At 42.3% G+C, this 26,543-nt stretch overlaps 2 protein-coding genes across 5 annotated transcripts; one reads left to right on the top strand and one right to left on the bottom strand.

Annotated features, from left to right (window-relative positions):
• Window positions 1-131: 131 nt before the first annotated feature.
• On the top strand, window positions 132-2,634 carry ndufb7 (NADH:ubiquinone oxidoreductase subunit B7). Its single transcript, XM_085800305.1, has 3 exons — window positions 132-408; window positions 1,984-2,152; window positions 2,469-2,634. Exons 1-3 carry the CDS (start codon window positions 297-299, stop codon window positions 2,560-2,562), a joined length of 375 nt encoding a protein of 124 aa, XP_085656431.1. The 5' UTR covers window positions 132-296; the 3' UTR covers window positions 2,563-2,634.
• Window positions 2,635-3,331: 697 nt separating this feature from the next.
• On the bottom strand, window positions 3,332-25,169 carry tecrb (trans-2,3-enoyl-CoA reductase b). 4 transcript variants are annotated; one of them, XM_085799637.1, is made up of 12 exons: window positions 25,132-25,169; window positions 20,750-20,800; window positions 14,120-14,171; window positions 13,942-13,986; window positions 10,275-10,378; window positions 8,286-8,401; window positions 5,892-5,997; window positions 5,687-5,759; window positions 5,542-5,585; window positions 5,329-5,386; window positions 4,859-4,947; window positions 3,332-3,739 (listed from the first exon to the last, which is right to left on the bottom strand). In XM_085799637.1, exons 1-12 carry the CDS (start codon window positions 25,144-25,146, stop codon window positions 3,566-3,568), a joined length of 927 nt encoding a protein of 308 aa, XP_085655763.1. In that variant the 5' UTR covers window positions 25,147-25,169; the 3' UTR covers window positions 3,332-3,565. The 4 variants fall into 4 exon arrangements, with proteins under 4 accessions (XP_085655763.1, XP_085655679.1, XP_085655591.1 ...); XM_085799553.1 differs by having other exon boundaries at window positions 5,681-5,759; XM_085799465.1 differs by lacking the exon at window positions 25,132-25,169 and having other exon boundaries at window positions 20,750-21,134.
• Window positions 25,170-26,543: the final 1,374 nt, after the last annotated feature.

Genomic DNA, 26,543 nt, shown 5'->3' on the forward strand with positions numbered 1-26,543 from the left:
TTTAGATACAATTTATATATATTTTTAATTGCGCTAGCAGGCTCATATACTATGTCTATGAGAAGGCTACCTTCCCAGCGGAACCCTTGATTCTCGTCCCAGTGGGGAGGGAGTTTCAGACGCACCGTTCGGCTGTTTATTTCCGGCGAGAGGCGGAAGTGGAAGCAGGGGGCTGGCAGAGGTGACCGAATGGCAGAGAGTAGAAACATCTTGCACACATTAGATTAGCGCAAAGCGAGAGCAAAGTGAATATATTATTTCCAGTAGCTACGTGTGTATAAACGTCGCCGGTGCCAATGGGAGCTAACCTGGCCAGACGGTACGTCACCGAGACCGACACCGAGCCGGACCCGGCCAAGAAGTACGAGTTTGACCCGCAGCTCGGCTTCGAGGAGCGGAAAGAGAGAGGTCTGTCCCGGCGGTGTTACCTGCACCGTACAGAACAGTGTACGGTGCAGGTGTTTGTTGTAGCCTGCTGTGTAGCTGTAACGTCAACTGTTACTGTCTGTATGGAGCCGTGTGTTAGTGAGGCTCGTCGGACGTTAGCCGAGCTAGCTTCGATGCTAACTATCGGTTAATTAACTAGAGTTAGAGGAGAGCTGCTGTCAACCCGTGGCCAGCCTGTAACGTTACACACACACTTTCATTACCTATAGATGATAATTCAGTTTCAACCAATGGATTCACACATCAGTCACATTATAAATGTTTGAATAATTTTAAGAATAGCCTACTAAATAAATGATTATTTACCATAACGACCTAACTTATTATGTGTATGTGGCAACGGTCAGCTGACATGCCGAGTTGTTTCAGAGGACATACAAGAATATGGATCTGTAAGTTTCATAGTTTCCACACAACAAGAAGTATACCCTTCTGCAGACTCCCATACGTCATTTTCATAAAGTTGGTGAGGTGGTTTCAATCATGTAGTTCAGATGTAATTAAAATTGGGCAGCAAAAAGAAATGAGGACATTGACAGGAGACAAATCGTCTTGCAGTGGATTATACTACTTGGACTTAAAGGGATAGTTCACAGGGCTAGTTCTCAAATTTCACTCATTATCTACTCACCCTCATGTCGACTAAGGGCTGGGAGAAGTTTCAGAGTCCTCCGTGCCTTCTCTGAGTTACGGGGGGGTCCGCGCAGCAGTGTTTGTCCATATAATGGTTGTGAATGGTGCTCACTTTTCTTTGTCCAAAAAGACACCAAAAAACATCCAAATACCTCCATAGTGCTCGTCTGTAATGTCCCTCTTGTATTGAAGCCCCGACATGAGAAATTGTTCCGCCGGTGACACAGGCAGAGCAGTGAACAGAGACACTGGGAGCTTCCACTACAAACAAGCTTAAAATATAGACTTTTTTCGGAACAATTTCTCATGTTGGGGCTTCAATACAAGAGGGACATTACAGACGAGCAGTATAGAGGTATTTGGATGTTTTTTTGTGTGTCTTTTTGGACAAAGAAAAGTGAGCACCATTCACAACCATTATATGGACAAATACTGCTGCGCGGACAGCTCTTAGTCGACATGAGGGCGAGTAGATAATGAAATTTGAATTTTGGGTGAACTATCCCTTTAAACAGAGTCAGTAGTAATTTAATATCATTTTTGCACATGTTCTGATACTGATGTTGAATGTATGTGAATGTATTTTTATTGCAAAGATGTTTTGTTTTTATATCTTATTTATATATCACTCAAATCAAAGGATGGACTGTTTGGCCTCAGGTTAGAAAGTGCATTGACTGGAGTAGTTAAGTCAATCTCAGTGGAAAACAGTGTATGTGTAAAATAATACTGAACAAATTGCATTCTTACATTAGTATCTTGAAAAACACATCACTACCTGGACAGGATTTAAACAAACACTCACAGCTGTCAGCCAGTTCTTGAGACTCATGGTCTTTCAAGTCATATCAAATACTTGTACACTGAGAGATGACAGAAAATTTGTGTCTGTTTTTGTGCCAGAAATGGTAGCGAGCCAGGAGCAGATGAACTTGGCCCAGCTGCCTGTGGAACAGAGGGACTACTGTGCCCATCATCTCCTAAAACTGATGAAGTGTAAGAGGGACAACTGGCCCAACTTCCTGGCCTGCAAGCATGAGAGACACGACTGGGATTACTGCGAACACCAGGAGTGAGTGTTATTGTCCTTCGCCCAGTTGTCATAGATTTTTAGAAATCCAAACTTATTCCAAGATGGTGAAAACTTTGTAATTAATGTTCCTTTTTTTATTGGGATTCAATAAAAAAAACTAAAACCTGCAATTTTTTCTTGAGCAAGAATTAATTTTTCTAAAACATTGATGCTCAGAGATGAAATAACCAGCCACTTATAACAGCAATTAATATTTCTTAATTTCCTATTTAATCAAATATTATGAAGATTGGATGATATGCACCCATTGTATCATTAACTAGCTGTTATTAACTCTGTGTTTTTCTGCCTCCAGTTATGTGATGCGCATGAAGGAGTACGAGAGGGAGAGGAGGCTCCAGCTGAGGAAGAAGAGAATCGAGGCCACGGCTGAAGCTGAAGCTGCATAAGCAGTACATCCTCTAATTCTTCTTTGTATATATGAGCTGCTGTTCACAATAAACAACACTGTTTAATCTTCACCACCCTTGGTCTTAATAGTATCAGATCATTCAGTAAAGTGGCATCTTGTTCGACTACTTGTTTATAGAATATAAGGCGTTACTCTGATCCTTGGTTGCACAGTGGAAGTGAGATTTTAAATTCATTATCTCTGAGCTGGCTTAAAGCCATGTGGCACTGGTAGATAATAAAATATAAATTCCCAAATGCTCGCTTCATTAATTTACTGATTCAAGATTCAATTCTCCCTGTACAGGATTTCTACAGAATATATTGTCCTCCTTTTGAGAAGAAAGTCCTAAGAGCCTTTCACCAAAGGGGCATCGAGTCTTTGAAACACTTCACTTGTAACATAACTTGTACATAATTAAGCAAAAACAACAACATTTTTGGTTTACCCTTTTTTTTTTTTTTTTTTTAATAAATTACGTAATCACACCACAATTATTAAATGCTGTCACGGTCTCAAAGTAATGGATATCAAAACTGAACAGTTTAAGATTTGCTGAATTTCACCAGGTACAGATTCAGCCTCCACATAACAGCATCGGATGACAAGAGAGTGGTTGTTGGGACATTTTACAGAACTTCTGTAGAGCCTGTTGTTCAACATACACTGAGAAGCTTGAAGGTGAAAACTGCGCTGGAAGCTTAAATGCACATAAGCCAGTTAATCAATCAGAATAGGTTCATAGTCAATAAAAAAAAAAAATCAGAGCAAGTGTAGTATTTTATATTTTCACTAAAGACAGGGGAGAGAACATTTGGAGTGGCAGGGAAGGAAAAAGGGCAGGGCAGGGTTAGATGCTGTCAGTCAATCTAATGAGTTCGGGTGTAGATCTTGGAGAAAGGAAAAGGGGGCGGTGCGTCTCAGCTGGGCTTCAGGACGCTCCAACTTCTACAACCGCGGGGTGGGGAGCTGGATGAGTTAGGGAGCGGGCAAATAGCGCTTTACAGGATGAATGGCAGGATGGGTGAGCGGAGGGGAGGGTAGTCGCGGAACTCCTTCAGGTAGCTGCGGTGCTTCCCCTTGGCCCAGACGGTCATCTGGATGAAACCCACCAAGGTGAAGAAAGCCACAGGCAGGCACTGCGTCATGACTGTGAAGCCGAGCCAGGAGCCCAACTGCAACAGGAGAGGAGACGTTAGGGACACACTGCTACCAGCAGAGGGCAGCAGACACACGTACAACATGAAATCAGCTTTCAGTGTTTCTTAGGCTGATCACACACCAACAAAACTAGATGGGCTCAAGTTCCAAGACTTCATGCTGTGCAATTACTGTTATGTTCTTTAAAGGGATACGCCAACATTTTTTTTGTGTGTGTCTTGCCTCACTCCCGAGTCCATGACCAGCAGATAGACACCATCCTTTCGACTTTGCGTGCAGTAACAAGGGAGATACGGGCAGAGCTGGCGCACTGCTAATTAGCTTAGCTCAAACACTGGAAGTGTATAGGTAGTGTTAGCCTGCCTCCTACCCAAGCCGAAATCGGCAGTCAGAAGCTGATTTCATTTTAGCTCTAAACTCTATCGACAACTCTTTATCAACATTTCAAACATTTTTAGGTGAGAAAGTAGCCGTTTAGATCAGCAGTGTGTCGTTATTTATCTAAATACCAGCTGTTTACAATTTTGTTTGGACGAATTTGGCGCTACTCAAGCTAGCCATTATGACCAACGCACTTCCGGTTACTTTCATAAAATAAAACACCCTTAAAAAACACCCTTTACATACAGAAAACCATGACGATAGAATTTGTGCTTTTACTTTGAAATAGGAAGCTAACCTACCCTCGATGTAGCTAGCTTGAACCAAAATAAACCGTCTTTGCTTGAACCCTCCGTTTTGACCGATCTCGTCCCGTTACCGGCATTTGACCGCTCAAGATGCCTTACCGGAGAGTTTTGTCAGCTCTGAGACGAAGATCGGCCCGCCGGTTTCCTTTTGGAGTTGCTGAAGAGTTTCTCTGATGACTTTAGGTGGAGGCAGGCTAACACTGCCTATACACTTCTAGAGTTTGAGCTAAGCTAATTAGCGGTGCCAGCTCTGCCCGTATCTCCCTTGTACTGCACGCACAGACGAAAGGATGGTGTCTATCTGCTGGTCATGGACTCGGGAGTGAGGCAAGACACAAAAAAAAATGTTGGCGTATCCCTTTAAAGCTAAACATGCCAAAGTCCTGTCGTCAAGATTGTGTTCACACAATACTATCACCTCGTGTAATGAATAAAGTCTGATACCTCATAGGTGTAGTTGGGGCAGGAGACCAGCAGGAAGATCCAGGTGAAGGGGTTCTTGGTTGGATAGGGAATCTTCCTGGTCTTAGAGCCTGGATAAAGACAGAAACGGAAAGTAAATGTCACATCTTCTTTTAAACCCAACCACTCATTTACAGTGTTTTCATTTTAGTTTAATAGCATAGACCACTGATTATATCAAATACAATTGGAGACAGTTTTGTGTCAGTTTTAAATTTAAGGATTGTTATGGCCTCTCAGATATTTTGAAAACAAAAATATTGAGAATTGCATTCACATAACAATTTATCTTTGTTTATCGTAGTGAATTCTGTGAATATGGTCAACTGTCCATAGGATTTGTTTTCTAAAGGGAAAGACAGCATGTCAGAGAATGAGCTCCTCGTTCACTCCAACCAAAACCATACAGTTACATGTCTGAGTGACACTCAGGTGTGTGTGTGTGTGTGTACCTGGTGGACGGAGGTTCCGGAGAGCAATGTGAATGGAAAAGTTGCCAATCTGACAGAACTGAAATAGAAAACATTTGTGAAAGTCAGGGCCTGTTTGTGCAAAAAGTCTTTTCACATTTGTTGAGAATGTCGAAGAAATGAAAACTAATTCAGCAGAAATAGAAAACAATATATACAGAAATAAATTCAATTTTGCTGATAGAAGATTCTCACCAGGAATATGATAAGGGCCAGTCTGATTTGTTGCTCCCCATAGACTGCAACAAGACAAATAAAAAAAAAGAAGTTATGATTAAAAGCACATGGTGTATGTGTGTGTTGTTGAGTGTGTGTGCGAGTGTGTGCTGCTCACACTCACTGGGTGGTGTATACAGCGGGTGGTTGATGTAATAGGCCATCCATGCTGCAAAGCCCCAGTAGTACGTACAGTTCTGAAACGGAGAACACAGCAGGACGGTCGTCACTGAGACTTCCTCAGATACACGTTTGTTCATTCACCTCTGGCTCCATGGCAACCTACAGCACACGTCAATACCATAGTTTCATCAGGAGACCGATCTCACCTTAAAGATGTTGCGTAACGGCATTGTACCATGAGAGAAGCGGTGGACAAACAGCGTCTCCAGCAGTCTCTTAACGTAGTGGAAAGAGTGACACATACAGGCCAGACTGGAAAAAAGCAGACACTTTTATTAGCCCAAGAAAACTTTGTAATAGGAGGATGCAGGTTACATGACACCAATACTTTAGTGGGGCGGATTAGCTAAACAATCGTTCACTTTGTGATAAAAGCATGAAATTTGGTAGATGTGTTGGTGAATATGTTTCAAACAAATCTGGATATTGGGCCACCTCAAAAGCGCCCCCTAGTGGCCGTGGCAGCCATTTGTTATGCGAATAAATGAATGATGAATAAAAACTGCCCTTTTAATAATACCAACTGGTGATGTATTGTATATTGTTGGAAAGCCTGATTAGTCACCTTTACAACGAGGTACAGCTTGTAAGGATCGTGCATTCATGGAAGGAGCAACGGGGCTAAACGTGTGGGTAGCGCCCCCCCAAATATGTGCATCCCCTGTGGGGCAGATTAGCTCAATAAATCACAAGAATTGTTTATTTTGTGGTAGAAGCACAACATTTGGTTGATGTGTTGCTGGATATGTTTCAAACATCTTTGGTTTTTAAGGACCCTTAAGATGTCTACTTAAGATTTTTGCTTGTTGCCCGGGTCAACTGATGTTCCATGGGGGTTTTTTGCCGGCCATTTTGAATTTATGTCCGCATGAATGGCGAAAATGCCAATTTTCATAACTCCTAAACCAGACATCATACAAAGACAAATGAACACACTTTTTCATATAATTATGACACCAGGAATCAAATGGAAAGGTCGCTGAGATGGTAAAACCATTCTTTATGAGAGAAAAATGAACTCTCCAGTAGTGTTTTTGTATAAATCAATTGGTCGATTATTGAGCTAATCCGCCCCACAGGGGATGCACATTGTTGGGGGGCGCTACCCACACGTTTAGCCCCGTTGCTCATTCCATGAATGCACGATCCTTACAAACTGTATCTTGTTGTAAAGGTGACTAATCAGGCTTTCCAACAATATACAATACATGACCAGTTGGTATTATTAAAAGGGCAGTTTTTATTCATCTTTCATTTATTTGCATAACAAATGGCTGCCACGGCCACTAGGGGGCGCTTTTGAGGTGGCCCAATATCCAGATTTGTCTGAAACATATTCACCAACACATCTACCAAATTTCATACTTTTATCACAAAGTGAACGATTGGTGTAAAATATTGAGCTAATCCGCCCCACTATATCATGTTGTCAAAAAGCTCTTTTTTTAGGGTGACTAAAAAATGATAGAGATGATGATAGAAAGCAAGTTGCAAGCAGTTTGGCATTTTGAGAAAAACTGTTGATATCTAACTTTAAAGAAGAATTCCGGTAATTTTTGACCCCTAAATCGTTGTCCTGATGGTCACCCAGTGTTGGGGGAGCAAAAAACGCCACTAAAATTGATGCAGGCAAACCAGAGTTACCATGGCTACCCGGCGCTAGGGATAGCAACAACACTAATCCATGGGGGCAGTTCTTTCAACCACAACAAACACTCAGAAAACAGATATCAGATATCTATGGTACATGACTGGAATCCTTATGACACACCACTGAACTCATATAGTGTAGAGTATAAACAGTATAAACTTTGTGTTTTTGCATGTAGTCACTGAACGGTCAGAGATATTTTGGACATTACCACTGCACTGCTCCACCGTTTATTTTTTTATTATCTGAGGTGAGTGATTACATGCAAAAACACAAAGTTTATACTTTATACTACAACGATTTAGGAGTCAAAAATCCTCCTTTAACTAACTTTTGGCAAGATAGCATACACAGTAGTGTTTTTCCCCCCTCAGACTTGAGGAGAAACATTGAACCTCTGAGGAGATGCTGTGATTTAACCACTGGTGGAAACCAGGCTCTAACTAACAGCGGTGGATAAAACACACAGCTCCAATTCTTCAAGTGTTGACATCCAAATCTGAAAGTTGTTCAGTAGTTTTTGCTTCTGTTAAAATACTGGAGTACATACATGTTTTTGATGCATTGTCATTGTTCCACAGAGCATTTACAGAACCTATTGACTCTGACTCACCCTACTGGTTGAATCGACTGAGAGTTATTAGGAGAATAATTAGATTTTAGAATAAGCTAAGAGGCTGATAAAAATAGCCAATTAGCTGAGAGATTGCTGAAACTGTGTTTCCTCCTGTGGCATGATGTGATGGTCTAAACATTATTTCACAGAATAAAAGCTCCTTCAAAGTAACAAGTACTTCATTAAAATGTAGTTTGGAATAAAAGTCATACGTTTCAGCTACTGCCGACTAACCATACAAAATGTTTGTTAAGGTGTGTTGAGGACACTCACTGTACAACCCAGTGTTTACTGGTAGTAAAATCATATTTGGGTGCGTAGATGAAGGGAACCCTGAAGTAGAACATCAGATAGATGACTAGAGGACCAGTGTACTCTGTCAGGAAGACCTGAAAAGAGAAGGCAGGACAAGAACAGGAGTCAGAGCCTTGGTCCAGGTCAAACATCTTGTCATTTTGTTGATATCCTGGCAAGTTGATGTCTGAAAAATACATTTAAAGGGGAACTGAGCAACTACAGCCGCTTTTCCGTTGTTTTGCTAACCCTCCTCCAGGCCATGTGCACTTGTTTTCAACAAAGCGGAAAAATCAATCAACGTTATATACTGTATACTACACGATGCTATGTTATTTGTGTAGTCTTATCTGTCATAAACAAGAGATTACAGGTTACGGTGCACAGAGACCAGAGCCAAGACACCGGGCGGCGGTGCTGATCTTGCAAGATTAGTTTTTGGCCAAGAGACGCTACTGTATGTATATGTGTATGTCATAACAAGACAAGACATTTATTTAACCATCACAATTACTCTGAAGCTGTTTAATTAAAGCAGAAGTAAGCGATATTTTTGTGTTAATATAAGTCTAATAGTTATATCTTCCGACAGCAATCACTTACATAGAGTGTTTGGACCGAAACACGGGTCTCCCAGTCCCTCTGCTCTGCTCTGAGCCGAGGAGAAAACTTTTCTTGTATCCTACAATTTTTATCCAATGAGGAGAGAGAACGGCATGAAGGGCTGTGTGTGCAGCCAAGGGATGCGCGTGAATGTGGTGACGTAGGGACGAGGACCAATAGATCCATGACGAGGGCGGGGACTGCTAACTCCATCGGCTGACAAGAAGTTATGGTGTGTTCAAGGCAACCCGTAACTCTGTTTTTTCGACCTGTGAAGTCGTACCAGTTCGATCTGGTGCGAGTTCACGGGTCGGAAAAACAAGAGTGGCCGTTATAGTGCACTTTGACAGGCATCAGGTCGGAGAAACGCGAGTTGCGGGTTGCCTGGAACGCTACAAAGTCGTAAGTTGTGACTTGAAGCCGTAACTTACGGTTTCAAAAGCCTGCCTGGAACGCAGCATTAGCCAAAACGACCGGAACGCTTACTTCTGCTTTAATGTAAAAATGTAGCATAGTCTCTCTTAAAAAATACTGCATTGTGTGCTTTCACTTCCCAGCTCTCCTCAGTTAATACAACTTTAACTTTTAAGACCAAACTTTACTACAGCATGTTAACCTCAGGGCTTAGCAATTTGGTCTGCTATGACAGTTTAAATTGTCTTTATGTCAAGTTGTCAGAACAAAACCATCTCAAACAGTGTCAACTTTGCATTAAAAGTGACATAACTTACCGAATGACACTTAATGACAGCTGTCATAAGTATTCATTGATGTTTATGACAGCTGTTATGTCATTGTTATGACAGTTTTATGTCAATCTTATGAATACCTATTCAAGTAAAGTGTTACCAAAATGTTTTTTGTGCATGCACGCTAAGACTGAAAATAAAGATTGATGAATGTTTGTTTTGTGTTATTGAGGAGAGTGCTGGGAAAATATGGCATAGGTTGGGTGTGCTTGTGTAACTATGGCAAGGGGTGATTATGTGGGATGGGGAACACTTTTTTATTGAGGTACATTAGACTATTTTTCAAGAGTTTTTGGACTGAGCTCACAATTTCTCCACACTCGGAAAATACACACTCGCAAGGAACAGATGATGCTGGTGTGCATAAAAATTGTTTTGCTTTTTGAAACGGATGAGGGTACACATTTTCAGAATCGAGATGATTCAGTCAGTGAATCAGCTGATTGAACCAATCGAACCAGTCAGGTGATTCATTCAGGCAGCGAAGCAGTTACTGCCTTGGACGTCATATGTCACGTGATTTTTTTCCGCACCGAAACAAGCTTTGAAGCAGCGGTTCTCTGTTACTGGTTTGAAGCTTCAGTGTCATTCTGCTATCACTAGTATTTGAACTCACCGTGACCCAGCTGATCTGAGCTCCCAGGTCTCTGAAGTAGAAGGTTGCCGTGGTTCCCACAGGAAGATGCTGCAGAACGTCCTCGTCCTTCAGAGACTTCCCCTCTGAAAAAAACATTTACAGTACATTAGGAGCAGAGATGGACAGAGTACTCCCCAGTACTTGAGTAAGAGTACAAATACTATTGGTCAAAATTTACTCCGTTACAAGTAAAAGTAGCTCAGTTGACATGTTACTCGAGTAAGAGTAAAAAAGTACTTGCTTTTAAAGGTACTTAAAGCAGAAGTAAGTGATATATTTGTGTTAATATAAGTCTTAAATAGTTATATCTTCCGACAGCAATCACTTACATAGAGTGTTTGGACTGAAACACGGGTCTCTCAGTCACTCTGCTCTGCTCTGAGCCGAAGAGAAAACATTTATAGTCTACTTGCCAACAATGAGTACCCGGAAATGTTGAGTACCCCAAAGTTTTATGTTAGAAATAGATAGTATGGGTCCCCAGTATTCAGAAACTGCCGGATGCTAACTTATATATATTGAGCAATTAGCATAATTGACATAATTAGCATAAATTAGCATAATTGCCTATATGGGCAATATTTCAACAAAATTGACTTGGATGATCTGGGCAATATTGGAGTGGTTTTAGGGGTTATTGATGATGCTGAATCCATTTCTGACATTTTCAAAATTCAAAATGGCTGTCTAAACCGGAAGTGACCAGATTTTAACTGCCAGTGGGCCGATTTTGATGGATTTTAAGCCAAATCTTAAAGCAGAAGTAAGTGGTCCGGTCGTTTTCGCTAATGCTGCGTTCCAGGCAGGCTTTTGAAATCGTAAATTACAGCTTCAAGTCACAACTTACGACTTTGTAGCGTTCCAGGCAACCCACTCGTGTTTTTCCGACCTGTTTTACCGGTGAAAGTCACTATAACGGCCACTCGTAACTTCCGACCGGTGAACTCGTACCAGATCGAACTGGTACCACTTCACGGTCGGAAAAATACGAGTTTCCTTGAACGCACCATAACAGTCCTCGTCCCTACGTCGCCACATTCACGGCGTCCCTTGGCTGCACACACAGCCCTGCATGCCGTTCTCTCCCCTCATTGGATAAAAACTGTAGGATACGATAAATGTTTTCTCTTCGGCTCAGAGCAGAGCAGAGTGACTGAGAGACCCGTGTTTCAGTCCAAACACTCTATGTAAGTGATTGCTGTCGGAAGATATAACTATTTAAGACTTATATTAACACAAATATATCACTTACTTCTGCTTTAAGTTTTAGAAGATGCTGGTTGGACATATAACTCATGTATTTGAAGTAATATATAGTATGGGTCCCCAGCATTCAGAAAATGCCGGATGCTAACTTGTATATAGTGAACAATTAGCATAATTGACATAATTAGCATACATTAGCATAATTGCTATGGGCAATATTTCAACAACTGCTTGGCTGATCTGGGCAATATTAGTGTGGTTTTAGGGGTTATTGATGATGCTGAATCCATTTCTGACATTTTCAAAATTCAAAATGGCTGTCTAAACCGGAAGTGACCAGATTTTGAAATCCATCAAAATCGGCCCACTGGCGGTTAAAATCTGGTCACTTCCGGTTTAGACAGCCATTTTGAATTTTGAAAATGTCAGAAATGGATTCAGCATCATCAATAACCCCTAAAACCACTCCAATATTGCCCAGATCAGCCAAGTCAATTTTGTTGAAATATTGCCCATATAGGCAATTATGCTAATTTATGCTAATTATGTCAGTTATGCTAATTGCCCAATATATGTAAGTTAGCATCCGGCAGTTTCTGAATACTGGGGACCCATACTATCTATTTCTAACATAAAACTTTGGGGTACTCAACATTTCCGGGTTCATAATGGGGCCCTATGGGCTGGCAAGTAGACTATTATCGTATCCTACAGTTTTTATCCAATGAGGAGAGAGAACGGCATGCAGGGCTGTGTGTGCAGCCAAGGAACGCCGTGAATGTGGTGACGTAGCGACGAGGACTGTTATGGTGCGTTCAAGGAAACTCTTATTTTTCCGACCGTGAAGTGGTACCAGTTCGATCTGGTACGAGTTCACCGGTCGGAAGTTACGAGTGGCCGTTATAGTGACTTTCACCGGTAAAACAGGTCGGAAAAACACGAGTGGGTTGCCTGAAACGCTACAAAGTCGTAAGTTGTGACTTGAAGCTGTAATTTACGATTTCAAAAGCCTGCCTGGAACGCAGCATTAGCGAAAACGACCGGACCACTTACTTCTGCTTTAAGTATCCAAAAGTATATGCTTTTAAATTTACTTCAAGTAAAAATAAGAGTAAGAGTAAATTTCTTATTTTTCATATCAGTGAATTACTATAATTTTTTCTAAATGAATTTAAGGACCTTTTAACTCTTGTTTCTGAGAATTAACTCTTTGAAACCACCTTCACTGATGTGCTGCTTTTAGGGGTTAGGGTTTCCTTCTTTGACAAACACAGCTTGTGTTCAATAGGATTTTTTTTTAAAAAAAGAGCAGACCTGAAAGTAACAAGTACTTTCCATACTTCCTAGAAATTAACTTGAGTAAAAGTAAAAATATTTGTCTTGGAAATGTATTCAAGTAAGAGTAATAAGCAGGGATGCAAACAGCGCGCCGAAAAGCGAAACTCGCTTTTTTCATGACCAATTAGGTGACTTGTGTGAATCGTTCAGATCCGAAGAGTTTTTGTTTTTGGGAGGGGGGGGGGGGGTCTCAGTGTCTCAGCTGGGGTCAGTAAAATGTTTTTCTATCAGGCTGACAGTGACAATCACGTGAAACTGAGGCGAACTCATTCATGGTTGCCTCTGATTACACTGATAACAGCCGACCTCCATTATAGGCGCTCGTTAAAGCGGCGCGTATCCGCGTGCAGTCGGTGCGACGGCGACGCCGTTTTTTCCCCCGTGCATGTCCGTGGAGCTGTGCACCGCGGACATGCACGGTTCCCTACGTTGCTGTGTCAGGCAGGTGTTTCCACGGAGCTCTGCCCCGTTTCAGAGGTGAAGGAAGCCCTGAGTGGAAAGACGTCGCCTCCGCGATGTAGAATGTGTTCAATTAAAGTGAAACGAACACATTATATAGGCCTATATGTCCATTACACACTGAATGAAACATCCCATGTCTTTATTTATTCAGTTTATTTTAATAGTAATAATTATGACTAACATTCAGTGAAGACCTAAAATTCAGTATCTCCAAAATTGAAATATTGCAAAGGATCTTTTTTTAAAAAGCATTTTTAATATAGAAATGTTGGCCTTCTGAAAACTATGTCTATAATCAATCAATCAATACTTGGTTGGGGGGTTGAACTACTGGAACTTGACTTTTCCATGATATTGTAATGTAATCATTTGTTAATGGTGAGCACCCCCCCCCCCCGCCAGACAATTCCTCTCTTTTTTGGTCCTGACCCGTTTGCATCCCTGAATAAGTACCAAAGAAATCTAATACTCAAGTAAAGTACAAATCCTCTGGATATGTACTTAAGTACAGTACTCAAGTAAATTTACTCCGTTACTGTCCACCACTGATTAGGAGGGTTGATTTGAAGAGCGAACCATTACCACACATACTACATTTATTATAGGCTACTGGTAAAGCATCACACTTGAGCTGACTTACTGGGATCGAGGCGAATGGACTGTCTGGCAGGGTACCACTGAGGATCTGAAAAAGACAGAGAAAGACGTCACGGAGCTCTTTAAGACAGGACATGTAGTCAGTGTTTCTATGTGAAGAGCTGCTCTGTCATTAATCTGATTCATGAGGCTCGAGCTGTCGGCGGAGAGATGACACTCACGGCTCTTGTGGAACATGGACTTGATCTCCCCAATAGTGGCATTTGGCTCGACCTACAAATAACACATCAATAATAAGTTGAGGGACACACACACACACACAGACACACACAAAAGTTACAGATAATAAGCTCATTTTCCATTTATCATGGTGATTAGTGGTAAATTTAGCCCTGGCTGTGCAGACACACCCCATGGACAAGGGCTGTTTAACAGCTGGTATTAGGGCTCAGAGAACTTCGACACACACACACACACACACACACACACACACACACACACACACACACACACACACACACACACACACACACACACACACACACACACACACACACACACACACACACACACACACACACACACACACACACACACACACACACACACGACCTTCTGCCAGGTTGCCAACTACACCAAATATAAACACAGTGACAACAAAACAGAAACATGAAGAGCACAGCAAAGCAAATCTGGACACGCACACAGTTGTTAAAGATGGGATAATGGAACGGTGAATCCCCGCTGGACGGAGGTCGAGTCAGGTGATTCAAAGTCATCAACAGATTCCCATTACCCGATCAAATGTCTTTATCTGTTTGAGTTGGGGCAGCTTATACAAGACATAGCGCACCCATACTCTTCCATTATGTATGGAAAAAAAAGGTTTAATAATAGTCATCTAGAAAAACACAAATTCCTCCAGTTTTGTAATTGTGAACTGTGTTTCATTTAACTCTTTGACTGCCAAAGACGAGTTATCTCGTCTTAGCGAATCCAAGCGTAGTCTGCCAAAGACGAGATAACTCGTCTTAGCGTTTTTTTAATGGCAACGCCATGCTGAATGTCTTGCCCTACTCCTCTGTGAAGATCAGACTTGTATCATCAAAATAAACTGCAGAAAAACACATTTGGATTGAGAGATATAAAAACTATAGCGTGTTTTTCCCCCCTCACGGAGCGGTGCGGGTGTCTGACTGCAGCGCCGCCGCTCCGTGACACTCTGGCCGCCACTCTGGCCGCCGGTGAGAGCTTCGGGGGAGGCGGCGGGGCTCATGGCGGCTCGGCAGCTCGTTGAAGCTCCGTGCAGCTCCGTGATACAAAGCACAAACGTTAGTAACAACAACCCCGTTGATCGCTCGTCGTTAGTCATCAAGAGCGTTTGGAAAGTCGCCAGATTTTGCGAGAAATCACTCAGATAGCAGCTTGAAAATCCCCGATCTAGTGTGGATGAGGAACGGACGGCGCCGGCGAACGTGACGAGGAGAGCTATGGTGTCTGTCTGTTGTGAGCTACAGAGACTGTCTGTGGCTGAGTTCAGGGGGCACGTGACGTCAGCCAGAGCTGTCGGCTGTGTGTGTGTGTGTGTAGATGTGTGTGAGAGACAGAGAGTGAGTGAGACCGCTGCCTGCTGACCAGAGGAAGCTGGATCTGATCTAAAGTGCCGTGTTTCGGCTACAAAAACCTGTCGAACTGATCCGCGCGCGCGCGCGCACACACACACACACACACACACACACACACACACACACACACACAGACACACACGCACGCACACACACACGCACACGTCACGTACGCACACACACTAAAAAAAAAGAAAATAAAAAGTTGTAACTCAAAGAAAAGAAGGGAAAAGGCTGCAGTAGTGTGTGTCAGTAGCTAAATATTTTGTCTATTGTCATCAAAAGTCATTTGTCAGTGTTGATTTAGTTGTTGTTTACAAGAGAACAACTGTACAGATATTGAGGCATCACTAAAGCAAAATATAAAGGAGCCAATTGTACTGGTTCACCTGAAAATGACAGCCGACACAAAAACCTCTTTTTCTCAAGATTTTGGTGCCAAAATGGCATTTTGGGCTAAACTAACCTATATTCAACCGCCAATTTCACAAGACTGGAACAAGATAGAAACAAACATTTTTTTTTGCTGGAAACTAGAGACCCTCATCTTTCCTTTGATGGGTTGAATGTGTATGTAGTAACAGTACATAATATATGGTGGGTCTACGGAAATCAGTCAAAAAGCTGGAAAATGCCTGGCAAGCTGGAGGAAGCTGCTGTGAGAATGGCTGGCAGTCAAAGAGTTAAAGGTATAGTATGTAGGAATTCCCCCCATCTAGTGGTGCAGTTGCATATCAGAACGTATTCTTGATGTTGCATTCAGGTGAAATCGGGCAGACGTCAGACAGACAACAGACGCTGCATGTAACAGGATAAACAAGCCTCTATGTAAACAAGTGGTCCACCAGCACGAGGCAAAACAATACAGGCGTGACAATATGTTGTCATGGTGATGTGGTATTGTTTTACCGTCTTTCTCTGGTGGAGTAAAATGACATCCGGTTGGTTTGCCGACGGCCGTCTGCCTGACTGCACCTCAATACATCAGTGCCTCCGTCCTTCCTCACACTACACAGTGGTGACAGTTTTAACAGGCGCTACCTGGAAAACTTTCTCCCCGAGCCGACAGCTCCGCTGAGTTTCCGTGGTTACCTACGGTCACGCTGCCACTCAACGTAAAAAATGGCGATGCAACATGGCCGCCTCGGTTCGGTGCGTCGCCCACTTATGTATTTGTAACGACTTATAACAACTCATTCTAAGGTACGAGAAAGCTTTCATTTGTATGCGGGTGTGATTCCACTTCAGTGAAATACGTATTTATGAAAGCAATATTTGATTTTTGCTAATAAAAAGCCAAATAAGTTACATACTGGGGCTTTAAGTTACCGAACTAGAGTGAATCAAACCAATAATTGTCAACTCATTACTAAACAATGCATCAGAACATTAATTGCAGCTATGAAAACAAACCCTGCAAAATCATCTGCACAGCGCAGGCATCAGCATCTAATTCCTCTCAAGCCTTTGACATATTGGTTTTTGGTTTTTAGCAGTCACACTGTTCCGGCCCTGGAAGTGAGACGTTATGAAGGCATGTCGTTCCATGAATGTGTTGTCCCGTGGCTTTCTTAGAAGAGCTCATGCTGCACTTTCGAGATAAACATGGCGCAATATGGGATGCCCTTAATTCTTGTTTTTTGATATGATGTTTTTAAAGGGATAGTATCATTTTTTTTTAAAGTGGGGTTGTATGATCTACAAATAGCCCCTAAGTACTTTAATTGCAGTAGAAGACTCTCTGCACTCCTCCCATTAGCAACGCCAGCCCATAGCCCTGCCCAGAGATTTACAACATACAGTGTTGTGAACAGACCCAAAAGACCCATCTATCATAGGCCTAAAAGAGGTTTTACCTGAAAAAAAATACACAGTTCCATTGTTCACTATAATACAATTTTTTTTGGAGCTAACCAACTGCTGATCAGCGGGCGCTAACCCTGGGCGGAGGGATACGTGAGTTGGTTAGGTCCAAATAAAAACTGTGTTTTTCCTGCACTTTGAGGGGCTGGAAAAAATTATATTATAGCCAACAATGGAACTGTGTATTTTTTTTCCCAGGTAAAACCTCTTTTAGGCCGTGAAAATAGGCCGTTTCTTTGGGTCTGTTCACAACACTGTATGTTGTAAATCTCTGGGCAGGGCTATGGGCTGGCGTTGCTAACGGGAGGAGTGCAGAGAGTCTTCTACTGCAATTAAAGTACTTAGGGGCTATTTGTAGATCATACAACCACACTTAAAAAAAAAAAGATACTATCCCTTTAATATACTTTGTGCGTGAATGCGTGTGTAAATGTGAGTATTGTTTTTAGAAGCTGCACAAGTACAATTTTGTTCATCTATCTTATCTGTCTAATGAATCTACATGGTGGTGTAGCAGGCTGCATGAATTTCAAACTGAAACCAGCCAATGGCAAATTACCATTAAACCGTAAAACCACTGACTGAGCTCTACAGGGATTTGAGTCACAAGGACAAATGAAGTACTTTAGGATTTTATGATTCATCTTTGTTAGATTACACTAGACTTAAACACCTCTTACAGAACTCAACAGCTGCAATGATTTCATTCTGTAATTGCTTTATATCTGAACTTCCATAGAGTTCCAGCCGCAGTGATTTTCTTCGCAGACTGTCTGGTCCATCTGCAGTAGACTGAAGAAATGTAGCACTGTGCCTGACCTGGCTCCCGATCACGTCGCCTTGAAGACCACGTGCCATTTTCAGCAGGATGACATCATTGAGGAAGCACCTCTCTGTGACCCCAGTAGCCCTCCTCTCTTTCTCCAGGCTTCATTTAGTGTTGAGATGGCTGAGTCTGTCTTTCACACTACCCCGACCCAGCTGTGGTAGTCTACTTTAGGAAACCGGCCTCCCCCAAAGGGCCGTCTGTCCAGATCCAGAGCTATCTGTCATATCTGTGAACCAACTCTCCCAAGGCGTTAATATTGTGGATGCCGTCACCATGGAAACTCTGTTAAGCCGTCAACAGGGTATAATCCAGTAAGGGTAGCACCTTGCGTGTTGGGGTCTTGAAGAGCAGCCTTGGTAACACCACTGTAAACTTGGCTAATGCAACTCTATACACCAACAGCCCTCACACCAACAATACACTAAACCCTCCTAATGCAACAGCACTGACTTACAGGCAGCGCACTCGCAGATAAAAGCTGTGTAAGACTAAGATAACAAAATAAAGGCCAAGTGTTGTTTACTCTAGATATACCTGATAAAACAACAGGCTTAAATATCCAATCAAAGTAAATGTGGCAAATACAACAGCGATATCCTTTAGTCCGCAATGTAAACAACACCACGTCTCCATGACTGAATATATCACACTGGACAAATACCCATTAAAAAAATAGGAACATTTACATTTAAGATGCATATTTTTATAGCCACTAAGTTAAATGTAAAAAAAAAAATTAAACTAGCCCCATAACACCTTGTTTATAACTTGTTCATGAGACAAATTTAAAAACAAATAGATAAAATGTCACTCATTCAATTTGCCATTGTTATAAACAAACAGCAAAAGATGAACATTAAAACACCTGCATCAGTTTTGCACTTTGTAAACTCTTGTGCAGTAATAATTACCATCAGCTCCTGTCAAGAAGGTTTTGGTTTGACACGTGTCTGTTTAACTGTCGGCACAATTTAGTAAAAAAAAAGTTCTGAACCAATTTGCTCTGAACTTGGGAACAGTTTCTCTAGGGACAAATGCAGAACATTTACTATGATTTTGAAATCTCTTATCCTTCAGTCTGTTGTGTATTGTTTGACAATAATGTACCCAACCCATCTATCATAGCTGATGAAAAAGATTTCCGTTTCTGCTTCCACAAAATATAACAAGGAACAACATGCTGCTAGTGGCAGAATATGGCTCACAACAAGGTCAAAGAGCTTGTTAATCCTTCCAGACACTTTAAGATATATTTCAAAATCAGAAATCTTGCCAGTTTGAAGTTTTCCTGGTAAATCATCTAGAGGAGATTCTGCAACACACCTAGTTCAAACACCTGAGTCAGAGCAGAGCTGGACACAGCCTGCTGCTGCAGTCCATATCCAAAAAAATGTTGCAACTAGGGCCGTCACAATCATGAAATTTTAGTTGATGATTGATTGCCATACAAATAATTACGATGAACTATTTAATTGTCTTTTCTGTTCATTTTATACAACTATTATAAGCCTAAACATAGTTTAATACACATACACCTTATGAAGAAGAAAGAGCCATTGGATGAAACATTGGAACATGTAAATTAAAACTGCGTTTCTGTTTGACTTTAGGCTTTGTAACTAAACCCTTGATGCTGATGTCAATAGATTCTCATTGAAATGCGGTTATCCAATATTAGAAATTAGGCGCCTCGAGATAAACTGTTTGTGGCGCTCCACTCATGTGCCATTAAACCACAGCAGAAGAAGAAGGGGGTGCAATGTGATGATGTCATTAAAAGAGGACCAGTGGGGCCTCAAATGGTGGAAAACGACGAGGAAATAGTGATGGAAATATGACATTTCTGTTATTTTCATCCAGCTGTTTTTATACAGATGCATAGAAACCATTTTAACAATTATGCAAAATGATTGCGATCAGGCCTACAGTTGCAACCCGGTGCCAAAATGACTGTGGTAACATGTACTGATGAAATAATATGCTTTTCTAATGCTTAAACACACACAGCTGCAGCTCTGAGGCCATAGTCTGATGTGGTGTTGTAATGTCTTGTATCGTAAGAGTTGTTATGACTAGTTCAATCCCCTACAAAGGTTATCTTTCACAATTTCAGCATTTGTTGCACAGCTGTGATTGGCGTGGGCAGCCTGCGCGTGCTGAAGACTTAGTACTACCTTACCCAGGTAACTGAAGCCAGCAGTGTTGTGTCACATGTGTGGAAAGGGGCTCTCTCTCATTAGCACAGAGTTACACTGACTGACAGCGGGGGCAACAGCTACAGCAGCTCTACTATGTTCTAGAAAATGCCTGACACACACGTCTGTGTTTTACAGTAACACAGCACCCGGCACGCTGCACCTGTTGCTTGAAGTAAAACACACTGTAGGGGCCACAGGGACAATCAAATGTGCACATACAATCATTTTTTTCTTTTTAAAAACAACCACATGTAGCAGAGATGAGGTTAGTGCAGTGTGAGTTAAATGACATCAAGGCACCGTTTGTTATCATGAGGAAAAGAAACGAGTTCTCACCTTGTCCAGGAAGCAGAGCTTGTCCTTGGTCCTGGCATCCAGTATCTCCACCTCAAAGAAAACAACAGCTTTTTTAACTTTTTTAGCAGGTTTGCGTTTAACGGGGGCCGGAGCGGGCACCGGGGCGGCCGCCGCCGTGCCGTTAACGGCTTTTTTACCACTGGCCTCTAGCGCTAGGGCATCCATGTCCTCCTCCTGCACTGACTTTATTCCCCCTGCTTCTCTCGTCACTCTCCACCTCTCGACTGTCTAAGATCCACACCGAGAGGAGAGGAGAGGAGAGGAGAGGGGCAGCACTCAGCTGTGGAAATAAATCTGTCTCCCCCCCTCTCCTGCACCTCTGCCCCTCCCTCTTCTTCCTCCTCTCTGTCATTCTCTCACTCTCTGCCCCCCCCCTCTCCCCTCATTCCTTCACTTGTGGCACGCTGCTTTATTTAACTGCCAGTCGACCCCTGGCGTGCAGACATATACCACATGTGTGTGTGCACAGTTGCATACACAGGAATGCCCAGTATCCCCCCTGGCAAACGCTCCACGATATATCATCCGTGTGAGGGAAACTTCTAGAGCGGAGTCTGGCAGCTTCGTTTCTCGGCTTTTTGAAATATAACCTCACCCTAAAAAAAGATACCTGACGACCCCTGACACCTATGGACCCCTGGCTAAGTGGGAGGATGGAGGAGAGGAGAGGAGAGGAGAGGAGAGGTGCTGTGATAAACAGCAGCCCTCCTTTCCTACTTTGACCCCCTCTCTTCCTCTCCCAGCTAAATATAAATGTCTACTGACAACCCCGCACACGCAGCCTCTCCCTACAGACACCCATCCATCTACACCCATGTAGTGATGTCATCATGTGCTTGCAGACGCTATGACACTATGCCTGCCATTCAATCAGTGACAGCATGTGTGTGTAAGGTGTAAACCAATCAGCTCCCTTCTAGGGCTGTTCGATTAATCGATTTAAAATCGTAATCGCGATTATTTGGAATTGTAAAAATCGATTTTTTAGAAATCGTAAAAATAGATTTTTTACTCTAAGTAGGGTAATTACGGTAAGCCCCCGTTCATGAATCTGGGCTGCGCTGAATTATCATGACTGCTGCCTCCTTCCTCCCATCACGCTCTCCCACTGCTCTCCCCACACACTGTAAACACGCATGTCGGCATTTTGCTAAGACCAGTGAGGATTTCGTTGCCAAAAAGACCAACGGCCCTTTTCCACTACACAGTCACAGCTCTCACGGTCCATTAGGTCCATTTAAAAAGACACAAACAGCACACAAAATAGTTTGTCATTTAACAAAAAAATCGGAATCGGAATCGGAAATTAATTTTTCAGAGAAGAAAATTGAGATTTTATTTTTGGGCAAAATCGAACAGCCCTACTCCCCTCCATCAACAGCTCCGATGTGCATCGCTAACCGCTGAACCTGCTCGGAGACGGAGACACCTGCCAGACTCAGCTCAGGGTCTCACAACAACATGTTGTCCCTCAAACCAAACACATGGGGAGTCGCCCTTCTCCTGCCACCAAGGGGAGATAATACTCCAGACTCTCACGGCTTAACTCGGGGCATTCCCCTTGGTGGAAGCTGCCCCCCACCCCCACCGCTCCGCTCTCTAATGGTGAGCAGGCAGGATACAATTTCCATAATGAATGAAAGACACATAACATGTGGTACCCTCTTTCTATTAATGGACCTGAATGGATGAATAGGCAGGATAAGAATCTGTGGGTGAAAAAATGTTCTGTTGTGTAAAGAAAAAAACATCATAATCTCTTCCCTCACAATCACCTAAATGTTGAATGTTTTCCTGTAAACACCAAGGACTAGTGCACTTTGTAGGAAAACAGACATCAGAGTAAATCAGGGTTTTATAGAGATTCTGATTTGTGGCTTGTAACATACATTGAGTCAGTACGTGTCTTTATTTTGTTGTTCTAGGTGGGATTTATTTGGTTTTTGTTTTTTTCTTATTTTTCACAAGGTTACTTGCCTGTTTGAAACTTTGAGCGTTGCTTTTTGGAGCTTATTACAGCACAAACAAAACATTCATGTACGCTTAGACACATGACACTGCAGTCAAGGGGGAAATAAACCCAGTGGGTCTTCCCTGTGCCAGGCATACCCACTGCCACTGTACCTCCCCCTCCTCATCTATATAAAGCCTCTGTCTGGCAGTAAGAGTCTGTCATGGAAATGGACACTGGGATGAGAATGAAGCGTGCAAAAATAAGCTTGTGGACTTGTTTTTTTGTTGTTGTAGTTTTCATTCTCCTTGCTGTCTGAAGGTAAGGATTAGGGTTAAGTTTGTTTTTTTTTTAATCTAGAAAGACTGTGTATTTAGAAAGATTAACAGCCACTCTGGAAATGCGTCTATATTCTGGCAGTGTGTTTGTAGCTACACACTACCAGAGAGTGATGGACAGTCAGTGTGAGGTTAAGCGGATCACTGCAGCTCTCTGGTGCTACCTGCTGTTAAATGCAATGAAAGTATGAAGTAACTGGTCCAAAAGGAAAAAAACTTAAACGGACAACAAGGAGTTTCTATTTGGTTATAAAAAAGTCTCATATTAATGTGGATGAATCTACGCTACCCACACTTGTTAATGGGCCCATTTTCGATAAATATATCGTTTGGTCTCTATCGTTATTTTGTTATTATTAGTGGTGGCGGAAATGCTGGTCAAGCCGACCAGCGTTTCTTTACTTTCGGTTTTGCGGCGAGTGATGAGAATAACGCCGCCGAATCACCGTTTATGGTCGGAACTACGACGGTATGTGATCGTCTTCCAACCTCTGACTTTAATTCTTGATGAATGAAAACATGAGTCCGTCTTGCGCCGGTCAAAAAATTCTACGGTGCGCGCGGAGGCTCATAAATGTAGTGTGAAAACGCTTCGCTTTTCCAAAACTCCTCGTTGTCCCTTTAAGAGTTTAATTTTGTTTTAGGACAGTCTTATAACTAAATCACCTTAAGTACCTTTAGTTTGATCATGTATTTCTGTTACAATTTAGCTTGATCTGTTCTGCTCTCTACTAAATTCAATACAAATTCAATAGGCCTACTTCAATATAAAGCCATGATGACTGATCCATTCATCTGATCTTAGATTTGAACACCAAACCAAACACTGAACTGTTACTTCATGGTGTTTTGTAACTGTCACATGATGATGATGATAATTTGGATGATCTGTGGTCAGCGATGTTGGTTTGTCTTCACAGAATCTGAAGAGTCAACAGACTTGAGTGGGCCCAGTAGTTACAACAGAGGCCGAATGATCAAACATACAAATGGCAAGAAAGTGCAGTTTCCACATGCGGCTAAGATGGAGGCCACACAGTGAGGATGGCTGAGCAGAGGTGACTTCAGCAGATTGTAGAGGTCACAGGAGTGGCCTATGTTGATAGCGGTGAAAACACTGATTGATAAATGGTACATAGTGTGTGAACAATACAGATTTTAGTAAAGCAAGCTTGTTATTATCATTATTACAAAATAAAGTTATAGGCTAATTATAAGAGCATATTAACCACTTAAACTACTTCTTTGTCATTTTTATTCTTAAATGTATGTCAAATTGGATCAGTTCATATAATTTGCTTTGCCACTTATAGATTACAACAGCCACATGTGTAGACAGAAAGACGGGGAACTGGAGCAGCCACTGGTTGGGTCAGTTTCTGTCAGACTGCTTCAAATCCTGTCTGATGGGTTTCAGGGACTGAAGAAACTCCACTTGTTCACAATTAGAGGAGTTTCAGCGGCTAAACAGTAACTCAGTGGGTAAGTAGTATGGGAGTCATGGGGTGTTTACCACCTAGTACTACTACTCACACATTCTCCTTTTGCACCCGAGGAGAGACTGATTTACAAACTCACACTGGGTTGATTAAAGAGGGCTGAGTGCGTGCACTTGACTGTTCACCTGCATTATTGGGTAATAACAAGATAAGAAGCGCCATGAGTCATTCCAGCCAGAGATGGCGATGATGCCTAGCATGGGGACAGCTCTCTAGCTTACACACAGCCTATACAGGACTTTTCTCAAACACACGACGCTAATGTGATTCCTCCTACATGTGGGGGCGCAGCCTGACGGTCAGGACCGGGTTTGCCGATGCAACACAATTAAGTGGCCTGTACCAGAGGCCACAATACCACAATACCCCGGCCACAGCGAGCAGCCCGTGACAGGCGGTGTAGCTGCAGCGTGCGAGCCTCAATACCCACGTTTAAAGCTCTGCATTTGACTGCTGCGTCCGAGTTTTACACCTGGTGAATTCCCTGTAAAATTCAGACTCGGCCCAACCAATTAAATCTTGGCTCCATAAAGCCGTCCATTCAAGGTTTAGAGTTTCATGAACACTACTCACCTCGTAGTGCTTCATCTTGGCAGTTTGCAGCCCCTTCCTTAATATCCCGGATGAGTGACAGGGCAACGTCCAATCAGAGCAGTAATATACCGCCGCTGAGGCCTCAGCAGGCGGGAACTACGTCCATGTCGCAGCCAATCAAAACCGGCAGGAATCAGACGCACACGCCCCGACGCTCGACGCCTATACCCAATCAGATTTGAAGAAACGGACTAATAGGATTTTTTTGTGCTTACTGATCCGGCCACACTTTACCCCTCCTCCTCCAAAATCAATTTAAATCCCCCCTGACTTCTTAATTTCTCGAGAAAACATATTAGTTTTTCCTTCTCTCTTTCATGTTACTACTTTTTGTCACATATTTCCCACAATTGTATTCTTTCATCATCTTTTATTCATTGTGTTCTCTAATTTACCTACGTATTTTGTCCACAATGGTATTTTGTGTATGTCACTTCAAGTCTGACATTCACTGTTGCCTGTCTTAGATGGTCTATATATATTTGAATTGTTTGCAGAAGTCAAGCACATTCAGCCCAAACTTTCACATACACCAACCAAACAGCACAATAACCCCAGGCAGGCCCATAGACATGTTCAATACACGCCTTATTGCAGGCAGCCAGGTCACAATCATTTCCACTGTGGTAGTCCGTCCAGTGCAGCTGTGAATACACAGGATACATGTATGTGGTTTCAACTTATTTTGGTCTTATAGAGAATGCTGAACTGTAAAAATCTGTACTGTTCTGAGCTCCACATTAAAAAAACAAAGAAAGAAATCAGAAGGTGACTTGGGTGGGGCATTGGCATCTCACTACAGTGATACTTAAATGCTAAACTGGCAAAAACTCTCACCACTGAAAAACAGGTTTTGTTTCACCTGATACAGACAAACCCATTACAAGTGGTGTCATCACCGTTCTTCAAACTGATTTCAAATTAACCATGCACTTTATGATTGTCAATGTGGTATATTTTTGATGTCGATGCTGATGAAAAAGATGACCACTCTGACACGTCTTCTTTGTAGATCGGTAAAAAAGTAAAAAGTTTATTACAAAAAAGATGTAGTGTCAAAAAGCCGAATCTTCGAGAAGTCTCTGGAGCTGAGACTTCTGGGTCTTAGCCAAAAGTCCTGACCTTATATAGCCTAGCCTAGTATGTTCTCTAAAACTCCACCCCTCTAAACAGAAGGGATGATTATTTAATCAATAAGAGTTAGCTGCCACACTGAGTGGTAGCTGACGCCATCAGTTACTTTGGACCTTTTCAGACAATAGTATTATGTACCTTGAACTGTTTGTTTATCTGTAACTGTCATGCAATCAAGGCTCAGTCATTCTGACAGTAGGTGTCCAGCCTCTTGATACCTTTGTGGCTGAGAGACGCTGCACCCCATCCAGCCGAAC

Source organism: Trachurus japonicus, chromosome 1 (genome assembly GCF_045865225.1).
Source record: "Trachurus japonicus isolate A0001 chromosome 1, Traja_1.0".
NCBI lineage: Eukaryota > Metazoa > Chordata > Actinopteri > Carangiformes > Carangidae > Trachurus > Trachurus japonicus.